This window comes from Copadichromis virginalis, linkage group LG11 (genome assembly GCF_057382275.1).
Source record: "Copadichromis virginalis isolate Kocher_CV1m ecotype Utaka linkage group LG11, C_Virginalis_male_GT1.1, whole genome shotgun sequence".
Taxonomy (NCBI): domain Eukaryota; kingdom Metazoa; phylum Chordata; class Actinopteri; order Cichliformes; family Cichlidae; genus Copadichromis; species Copadichromis virginalis.
Window position 1 is genome coordinate 28,607,483 of NC_140628.1, and position 11,110 is coordinate 28,618,592.

The 11,110-nt window shown below is 41.1% G+C and overlaps 1 protein-coding gene across 1 annotated transcript; it reads left to right on the top strand.

Annotated features, from left to right (window-relative positions):
* On the top strand, nucleotides 1-10,241 carry LOC146698966 (glycoprotein endo-alpha-1,2-mannosidase-like protein). The gene is made up of 4 exons (XM_085471870.1): nucleotides 1-889; nucleotides 2,143-2,252; nucleotides 7,869-7,945; nucleotides 8,311-10,241. Exons 1-4 carry the CDS (start codon nucleotides 379-381, stop codon nucleotides 8,945-8,947), a joined length of 1,335 nt encoding a protein of 444 aa, XP_085327996.1. The 5' UTR covers nucleotides 1-378; the 3' UTR covers nucleotides 8,948-10,241.
* Nucleotides 10,242-11,110: the final 869 nt, after the last annotated feature.

Below are 11,110 nucleotides of genomic sequence, written 5' to 3' on the forward strand. Positions count from 1 at the left end.
GCGTGGAAAAGAAATATGAGAGGAGAGTCTTAAGTTAGGAATAACTGGCCTGTGGCATTTAAAACAAAAAAATTGTAGCTCGGGCTTATCTTAGAGGTATAGATCCGCGTTGCAGTGATAAAAAAAAAAAATCCGCAGCTCATCGAAATGCGGAACAGAAGAAAGTTAAAAATTCCTTAATCAACTACGTAGGGTAGTCCTCTCTGGTTTGAGTGCAATCATGTAGACTCGTCCTTTAGCCGATGCGACGAGAAACACTTCGGAGAGTAGCTCGTAGTTTGTGGTGAACTCCATCTGGCCGCAGAAGCAGGACGCAGGTTTAATTTGCGCTCTTGGTTCCGTCCGTGCCGTATGCAGCTCCTGCCACTCTAGCCAACCATGGCACGACTGAGGAGGAAAGCGTGCATAGCTCTGTTTCTTTTCACGCTGTTCATCTTTGGGACCATGATGGGACTGAGGACCCTGAAGCCCAGTGACGGTTTCTCGGACTTGGCTCCGGGCTTGGAGCTCCTGCCGATGATCGGAGGAAAGATGGACCGGCGCTCAGTGTCCCGTGATGGGACCGCTTCCCCGGGTCAAGCCCGTCCGCCTGGCAGCAACGCCAAAGCCGTGTTGTCTAACACCGGCCCCGAGGGGACCATATTTTATGATGTTCATATTTTCTACTATATGTGGTACGGCAACCCACATATGGACGGTAAATACATTCACTGGGATCACATCCTAGTCCCGCACTGGGACCCTAAGATCGCATCCAGCTACCCGAGAGGGAAACACATGCCGCCCGAGGATATCGGCTCCAGTTTCTACCCCGAACTCAATTCGTACAGCTCGCGGGATCCGGATGTGTTGGAGTCCCACATGGAGCAGATCGGAGCATCCGCAGCAGGTACTGTAAAAAATGCAAACCGGCACCCTGAAATTCTTAGAGAGACGCACAAAAAAGAGCTGAGTGCACAGCAGCTTTACAGAAATGTGGCTTCTGTAAGCACAAAGCTGCCTCCCTTTAGCTGAAGGGGCTCGACACATTTTTCAGCACCACACATATACTGGACAGCTCCCCACATGCTTGGTTCCCATATATCTGCTGCTGCGCTTTCATCCTTCATTGAGGTGTACATCAGAAGCAAACTAATGTTTTTAAAGATGTTTAGCTATCTATATTAAAACTGAACCTTATACTACTTTAGTATTAAAGCATCACCAAGCCCCAAAGTATCTCTGCAAGTACCTTTATCTCTTTTAAATGTCATGAACTGATAATAGTTGTGTTGCAGTCTCATCAAAGACTTGTATGGCTCCCTTAAATTCAGTACAAGTTTGTTCCCTGGTGTCAAGTAACAGCGCAGTGTGTCAGCCATCAGCAGCCAACACATGATAGGCCCTGATGTGTCTGTCCTGCGGTGCAGTAGGTTACTGTACACCGGCTTGAGTGATGAGAAGGTCATCTAACCCTGAAACCTGGGAATCATGGGAGGTCCAGCTCAAAGTTGCTTAATTAAAACCTTCCATTTAATGAGAGACCTCATACTCAACTGTAAATAGATCTTCTTGACTTGGTGACTGATTTCCTGCCACTGAAATGAATAGCAGTAGCCGTCTTCTTGATACACAAAGACATGTTTGGCTATTGTAATCTAATAGTCTCCACAGCTCCACAGCAAGTGGACATGAGTTTAATAAATTAGTTGTGAGTGCATATACAGTGTGCCAGTTCCTACCTCTTGCCAGGCACCGCTGTGGCTGATAGAAAACCATTTTTCAGCCAGCGTGAGTTTATGAATTTATGAGCTGTCACACACTCAAACTGTTGCCACTAAAACAAGGCATAATAAATAGTCCTAAGATGACAAGTACATATTCATTTAAAAAATTGACTGTCCTCCATAGATCAGCAGATGTACTGTATTGCTGTGAACCACAAAGAGACACTAAAGGATGATCGCAGAGAAAGCAACATTACTCCAAGACAACAATAACTGCACATAAACAGTTAGCTTGAAATCGATGCATCATTTCAGCAATCCATACAATAATATTGTTAGAGCTTCATATACATTTTGTTTGTATGTTCCCATCAGAAGGTGATGGTGCTCTGAGGTGTTAATTCGTATCTTTGATCAAGTGCTTATCTCCCTCCAGGTGTTCTGGTCCTGTCCTGGTATCCTCCTGGAGTAGCTGATGACAACGGGGAACCTGCTGAGGATTTGGTACCAGCTGTACTGGATGCAGCATATAGACACAACCTCAAGGTAAGCAGTGTCAGCACATTTTACGTGTGTGTGTGTGTGTGTGTGTGTGCATGTGTGCGTGTGTGTGCGTGTGTGTGTGAGAGAGAGATGTTTCTTAGATGAATCATCTATTTTAAACATTAACTTTTTTTCTCTTTCCTCTTCATTGACCTTCATTGAAACTCTAAAAGACAGACCAATAAAAAGGAAATCAGATAGCACACTATATAACAATACTGCCAAAGTATAACTAAAGTAAGCTCAGATCATATAGAAATACAACAGAGTTTACAGTAGCTTTGAACTCTGTTAGAGAAATTAGATTTTGTGAAATTCATTTTAACTTTAGGACTATAACTTCCTGGAAAACAAACCAGTGACTTTGTCATTTCTGTCACTCAGCAGCTATTCTGCATGTCCTTTAAGAAATACAGGAGATGCATCTCTAGAGATTTGTGTTTAGATAAAGACTATAACAAAAAGAAAATATATATATGGCTATACTGCCTCTCAAAAGGAAAGCATAGTGTCAATTTAGTACTACTACACAACAGTAGCTACTGCCCAACACGCATGGATACTGTGCTGATGGATTAATGTACAGCAAATCACCACGATATAGAATCTAGGCCAGATGGCAGCAGCTAGGCTTCTCCTAATTCCTAACAGCTGTAACAGTGTCCAAAGTATCTTAAGAATTCCTCATATCTGTCATTTACACTTAGAAATAGTTGAGCTGATGGTTGCAAAGTGTATATGGCAGAATTACACAACACTTTATCACATTTGTATTAGTTCTGAATGCGCTACACTTGAATTATTTGCATAAGAGGACCAAACTCAGATCCCTGAAGTACTCCACTGAGAACAATGAGCCATATTGAATTGTGTCTGTGGAGTTTCACTCTGCAGTATGGATTAAACACCCAAAATTATCTACATGACATTAAGTGCTACGTAGACAGTCGTTAATATGTGCAGGCTTGCTTACAGTCTTTCATAGTGGCTCATTGTGTTGGCTTTTGTGGGTTCAAAAGAGAAGTCTTTACAATTGATGATTTCTATGAGCAAAACAGACCTAAAGTAACTCAGCTATTGTTTATTTTGCTATTTTTATTTTGAACTGTTGCAAGAGCCAAAGTTGAGGCTCAAATGTGAAAAAAATTGGAATTTCTGTCCACTACCCTTTCTAAAACCTCAGTGACACGGGACCAAAAGAAGGATTACTGGTCTTTCACGGAGGCATATGAAGAGCTTAACACTGCATAGGATAGTAATCTCGAACCAGTGTTATATGTGGAATTTGTGGGTGCTAAGGCCTTCTCAACTTGCTGTGCTGCATCCTGTAAAGCTGCTCACTGCTACTCAGGATTTGACTCGGAATACTTGCGGCTGCAGTGACTTCGTCTCTAGCATTAAAGCATAAAATGTGTCAAAGAGCTGCTGCTGTTGCCGCTGGATTAGTTGTTGAATGAACTCTTGAACACATTAGTGGGGTGGAGAGCCGTGGGAGGCGGTGCAGAATGTGGGTAAAACCACATGACCAATTGCCAATTAGGTTGGAAAATGACAGCGGACATAGCTGAGTCTGTGTTGGTGCCCCTGCTGCACTGTATTGAAGGCTTATTAAAGCCAGTGTTTGCTTGTAATCAGATATGATTCGTGTCAGATGCTTACCAAATACGAATGGAGGGATTGGGCGAAGAAAGACAATGAAGGGGAACAAGAGTGAGGTGCTAGCAGTACGGGATTTTCAGCAGCACTGTGGATCGGAACAAGGAACTAGAAATAAATTAAGAAAGTTCTCAGGTCTGTATGCTCTAATGTGAAGAATAAAAATGACTTAAGGGCCAAGATCTGAGGACTTTTCCCATGTTAAAGCAGGTGCCATTAATAATACACCACTGCATTTGTACATCTAATTCATTAATTTAATCATCTTAATAATTACCGAACATTTTCTAATATCAGCTTCTAAATATGACATTTTGTTGCTCTTTTTTAATATATGTAATTTATAATCGAATATTTTTATAATTGAAAAATTTTATAGTTTAAAAATGACAAATATGTACACACGTAATAATATTTCCGTGAGCCTCTTGAAGTATATTTACCTTTTAATGCACAAGACCAAAAATCATTATTCACAAGTTGTATTTACAATTTGCAAAAGTTATCACCGAGGTTAATTACAAATCAGTATTGCAACACAAGTCATTATCATGCTGGTGTTTGTATTCTGTTGTGCAGATAACATAATTTGATTTCAGCAGAGATGCGGCCACAAACTGGCCTCATTCTCACTATAAACAACTCCGATGAGAGGCAGAAGAGTTGTCGGGCTAGCCTGTCAGATTTAATATCATACTGGGGAGTTTTTTCTGTTTGGTTGAAGGCAACGAAATAATGCATCTCTACAAGGGCAAGACAAGAATGCAGGGATTAGACATGCATGGCTGAGTTGATGAGGTTTTACACATAATGCTGTCAGTAGAGAAGCTAATAGACAGAATTTAATGCCACGCTTTATTGTCATCATCCACCCAGCAAGCATGGCATTTTCATAAAAGCACGTGAGGAAAAACAGATTGTGACACGTTTTCTTCAAACTGCATATTGGAGTATCTTACTGGAAACTGGAGACGAGACGAGCAAGCTCACTAAAAACAAATCCAGCTTCCATCCTGGTAGCGATCCTACGCCACATTGCTAAAAACACACTGACCCCTCTTCGGGTAATGCTGCAAAAGAAAGCAATGTACTTTTTATTATATAAGTTGAATAGCATCTCAGTAACACCCACACATGGCTCATGTTGGAGAGCACATCACATGAGCCTCCACAGCAGTGCTGCTGCTTGACCTCAGCTCGAAGTGGAGCTGAAATAGTCCTTTTGCCCAGGGCAGGGTGGGGGCGGCTTGGTGGGGACAGGGTAGGGGGGTTATTGGAAACTGGAGGTAGGAGAAAAAGAGCAGAGGGGATATGTGCATCATGGGTCCCATGACTCAGTTTGAGCCTGTGAACAATCTGCACCCTGAGGGGGTGCAAAAGTTCTATCTCCTAAGTAGGCCATGAAGCTACACAGGGGAATATGGCCCATGGGTGCCCTATGATGGCATCAGCCACACTTCCTTATTTCCCGATGCACTCAGTAGCTACATTTTTTCGTACATGAAACCTGTACAACCTCGGTGTATATCCACCGACTTCATTCACTGTAGAATGAAAGTGATATTAAATTGATCTAACTGTCAGAAAAGGTCTGAATCTATATTTTTGTGTTGGTGCATATCCTTCCCTTTGCGCTTTCTGCATGACATGCCACTAAATTCACTCTGCTCAGCACAAATCACACCGGGGCTGTTCCAGACTGCACTGTCAATGTTTATGAGGTATTAAAATGCGTTGACTATGTCTCATTTACTTCTAAATTACCAAAAATGTAATCAGCCAGCGCGTTGGGGAAAATGAGTTTTCTAGTAGCCTGCACTCTGATGTAGTATCTATTTTCCTCTGTTATAATCATGTTATAATCATGCAGCTTCACGAGCTGTAATATCTCATAGATTTTTTTGTGGCTTTATCTTACTGTACTATCTTATTGTCTCCGTCATTTTCTCTCACTGTTACTGCCAGAGAGTTAGCTTCATAAATATTGATTTTAGAATATGATTTACTCATATGCCCAAGACCTTCCTTCCTCAATCTCTTTTCAAATTACTCTTTTGCAAAACAAAGTGCCTCTTACACTGTTAAAATTGACATTTTTTTGTACATAAAAGCACTTAGTATCATTATTAGTAGCAGAAGTGATCCAGTTATTTGGATCCATCCTGACCGTCCAGAACACATCTCCATTAATTCGTTAATACTCTACACTTAACTCCATAACGACAATATGGATCTTACAGAAAAACTACAAAATACATCTATTTCCAATAACAAGTAGGTGAAATGCCATTCTATATTTTAGTGGAGCTTTGCAAGCATTGGATTTTTAACAAAGATAAGACTTGGATCATGTAAAGTGGGCTAAGGCATCTTTGTTTAGCTTACTCAATGGCAGCCTACATCCCTTTAGATGCTTCCATCATCTCAAAAAGGACATTTTCCTTTCACATTGTTCCTCTCAAGTGTCCAGTGCTGGAAAAGTGGTGTTTCTCTTTGATCATGCATTATTCAAAGTCACTGAATTCTCCAGGTGCACCTTAAAATATTCAACTTAAGCACTTTTTGTGTACATGTCACTTCATATCCCTTGTTCCTCTGCTGCGTTTGTTCATGAACTGTAAACGGCCATTTCTAACAGACGCATTAACTGTGAGTGTTACAATAGTCTCCAGAGGCAGACCACTCAGGCTGAAAAACAATTATAGTGTAGCACATTTTGTCGTGAACACGGAGCAGTGAGGAAACATGGTGCTTTGATGTCCGTGTAAGTGGGTAACATTTGTGTTGGTGAGCCTTCTTAGTGTTATAGCCTTATTAAAGGGTTTTTAGAAAACTGCAGTGAGTCTGTAATAAGGTACAAGGGTAAAGGCACCAGACTCCTGATGCCACGCATTGCTTTGGGGCTGCACAAGGTCAAAATGGTGCATGACTAACATGTTTTGCTGAATTATAACCGTGAGACTCATTTTCCTGAAAAGGGGCTCAGAGGTCTGATGAGCTGTGATACCATCTGACTACAAAAACAGGGGTTGGTAATTGCGGTGTGACCAACATTGTTGCATCCGTGCCCAATCAAATTGTGATCTCTTTGTTTTTAATATGGTTACTTCAAAGATAGGGACCAGGTCTGAGACCGCTCAGTCACCATCTTCAAACCCATGTTGGTGCATCAAAACAGTGATAAAACGGGGATAAAACAGCAACAATCTCATTGAGATAATAATGTGATTAATGATGATAAAGCTCAAATCTTTTGTCTGCTGCAAATATGTTGCTATCCACACTTGACCTGTAGTGGTGTACTGGAACCAGACATGGAATCCATGCATTAAATGCAACACTGTCAGCCACAGACTGGGTCAGACTGAAATGTGGAAAATGTATTGCTTATACAGTTATAAGCAAACTGGCACCGCTAGTTCTTTTCAATAACAACAAGCATTTTACCAAGATCATCAGATTATCATACCCTGATGAAGATAAGAGAATGAATGGATTCATGGATGGATGGATGGAAAAATAAGAAGCAAGTAACACAATAATACAGTGTAAGTTCAGGTTTTATGCATGTTTCTCTCTGAAAACACTTAATGGTTCGTCTCTCCAACTACTTTGAACTAGATAGCAAAAAAAAAAAAAAAAAAAAATCAATCCAATCATTCGCCAACCACCTTTCCCTGGTTGCATGGAGGTTGTGGTCCTATTTTTCCTCTTGTGTGACTGAGGCCTTATTGAATTATTTTTGTCTTAGAAACATGTCAGACTTTGATTGATTACAAGCCAGGAGAAGTTACTGTCACTCTTGTCAACTTTCTATGAGGAATCTCCCCCTGGGAACGCCTGACTTTTAGTCAATACTTCTCGAGGTCATCTGTAAATGCTGACCTTGAATGATACATAAATTAATAATGTAGTTATATAATGAATGAAAATGAACATGCATATTGCTTTATCATCTCCCAGGTTGCATTCCACATCCAACCATACAGAGGACGAAACGATCAGAGTGTGCATGACAACATCAAGTACATCATTGACAGGTGGGTGCATGTCTGGCTGTGCTTCATCGCTGAGTCAACTCAAATAGAAAGCTATTAAGATTGCATGCATAGCAAGAAAAACAGCAGTTACGACACTGAAATACTTTTAGGGTGCATTTCAGCTTATATAAAGCCAGTTTCATGACTTATGGATGAGTTCTTCAAGCAAAAGCCATTTTAACTTTTAACTTTAACATGTGGGGTTGCTCTGAAAAAGAGGACCTTTCAGAGATTTACTCAGAAGTCCCAAACCTTGAAAAGATATTCAGTTTAAGTAAGAAATGGTATACAATATTTTATTCTTTGTCTCAGTGGTAGGGTTTATTGTTGTGTTGTTAAATGTTCTGTATTATATTCTTTTTAAGGTATGGCGACCACGGAGCGTTCTACAAGTTCACTACCAGCACAGGGAAGAGTCTTCCTCTGTTTTACATTTATGACTCCTACCTAACTCCACCCGAGTCCTGGTCTGAGTTTTTGACACCGACTGGCTCCCACAGCGTGCGTGGGTCAGCTTACGACTCCGTCTTTATAGCCCTGATTGTGGAGGAGCGTCATAAGCACGACATCCTGGCAGGCGGCTTCGATGGCATGTACACTTACTTTGCCTCCAACGGCTTCTCCTTTGGCTCTTCTCACCAGAACTGGAAAGCCATCAAAGCTTTCTGCGATGGGAACAACCTCCTTTTTATCCCCAGCGTGGGGCCTGGTTACATTGACACCAGCATTCGGCCGTGGAACAACCACAACACACGCAACAGGGTGAACGGACGTTACTACGAGACAGCCCTGCAGGCGGCACTCAACGTGCGCCCAGAGATTGTCACCATAACATCTTTTAATGAATGGCACGAGGGGACGCAGATAGAAAGGGCTGTGCCTAAAAAAACTGTGACACGGGTTTACTTGGACTATCAGCCACATGGGCCTGATCACTACCTGGAGCTGACCCGCCGCTGGGCCGAGCAGTTCAATAAAGAAAAGGAGCAGTGGCTCATGTGAGCTTTCATCAAACTGACTTGAAACGGCACGCTGTAGTGGAAGTGTGTGCACACATGAAAGAGGAGGCAAGAGAGCGATTGATTGATATAGTTTTGAGTGCAGAAGGACATGCTGTTACCTTTTTTAAACATGCTGGATGCGAGAGGTCCTATAGATGTGTGTGCAAATTCAAAGATAGGATACAAAGCGTATCAAAAACCCAGACTTGTAAAATGCTCTGTGGGTCTGTCTCTAATCTCTAATCTCCCCCACACAATTGGTACGTTGAAATGTCTGCCTGATAATTTATTGTATTTCTAAATACAGTAAGCCACCATCTCATGCCCCTTTATATGGTGAAATAATAGAACTGAAGACACTGTAGTTTTCATTTATCCATAACATACAATTTGACCCTTTACCCAGGTTCAGAGAGCTTTTTAAAATGGGGATGATGTGGTGTTTTACAACTTGTCACTGTCACACAACATCATAATTTGTAAAGGTAAATTTGGAACATTATAGCATGTTAGCTCAACTTGTAAAAACACAGAACATGACAGTTTCTCACAGCAGATCCCCTGCATCCATTTCACTCGATCTCTAACATCTTCCTCTGTCACGCCAACCATCTGCACGTCCTCCTGCCTGAAAGCATCAATCTTCAGCATCCTTCGTCCAGCACATCCACCATCGCCTCTCTAACCTTGCCTCCAAACTGAGAGTCACCCTGATATCCTCATTTCCAATCCTGTCCATTCTGCCAGTAAAATCTTAACATCTTTTACTCCACCTCCAGCATGACAACTTGCCCTTTCGTTATTGCCGCTGTCTCTAAACCATATATCACAACAGGTCTCACTACCATCTCATAAACTCTTTTACTCTTGCCATCCTTCACCAACAAACTAACTTACCAAGAATACTCATTTCTGATCTACCCAAATAAAATTGGGTAATTTCAACCGCTCCTTTATTTCCTGAGGCCTCTGACACAGATTTTACTCTAGGTACTATTGACACAACCCTCCCATTCATCAGCACAAGCTTGTGAGTCCCCGAGGCTGGGATTGTGTCTCCTCTTTGTCTCAAGCTGGGGATCTTTCCCATATAACGTGTCAAGTACTACACCACAGACCCGATATCTACCCAAATACAATTGGAGATTGAGTAATTCCTATATGAAAAGACTTCACTGTAAGCATATGGGACTCTGCTTTTTTTTCTCCACTGAAGCAAGAAGTCAGGACATGAAAGTCTATGGCTCAAAGTGATTGAACGCATTAATGAATATAAACCTGCCCACTGACTGGGGCACCCTGGGGTACACTCTGTATAGACTTGATTAAGATTCTGATAGCTTTTAAAATGAAAGGTTTCGCAGAGACAGGCGTTTTTGAGAATAAAAGTGCGTTCTCTGAATGATCCGAAGTTGATTTCCCTGTCCAGGTTGCCAGTAAGTGGTTTCTGCTCCTTTTTAAACACTTAACATTGCTCTATTGATTTCACCCTCCATTAAGAAGCTGTTTTGAGTGAAAATCCAGACACCAGTGGATAAAGACAGAAATAAATCTCAGATAGCTTCTTGTGCATGGAGAAAACTGTGAGACTGGGAAAAAAATATGTAATTTTATTGTGGATTTGCCAATGTTGTACCATCTGTTAATCAAGGTCCAATCAGACACTGAAGATTTAATCATGTACTCCAATTATTAACATTCAAATGAGAGGAATTCTACAAATTATATCCATGTGCCAACCGAAACAACCCAAATGTGCCAGTATTAGTAGTCTACACTGTAAAACAGGATTTACTGCAAGTGTTGATGCTAACAATTGAAGTGCAATCTTCACGCTGCCAGAAAAAAAATGATTAAAAAACAAACCAACAAACAAACAAACAAACAAACAAACAGAAAACAGTTTACAGCCCCCTTAAATAAAGTTGATTTATTATATCACACAGATTCAATCAGACCATTAAAATGTGTTCACTACAGTTCTGATCGTGTTGCGAAAAGGCTGGCTCAAACCATTCTTTCTCCCATGACCACATTACTTAAAGTACTATACAGCTGACCTATTTCTGTATAAATGATAGTTTAAAGCTTAAACTCCCAAATAATGTAATGACAGAAACATATACAAAATATGCTAATCTAAGACATAAGGAAAGATACCCAA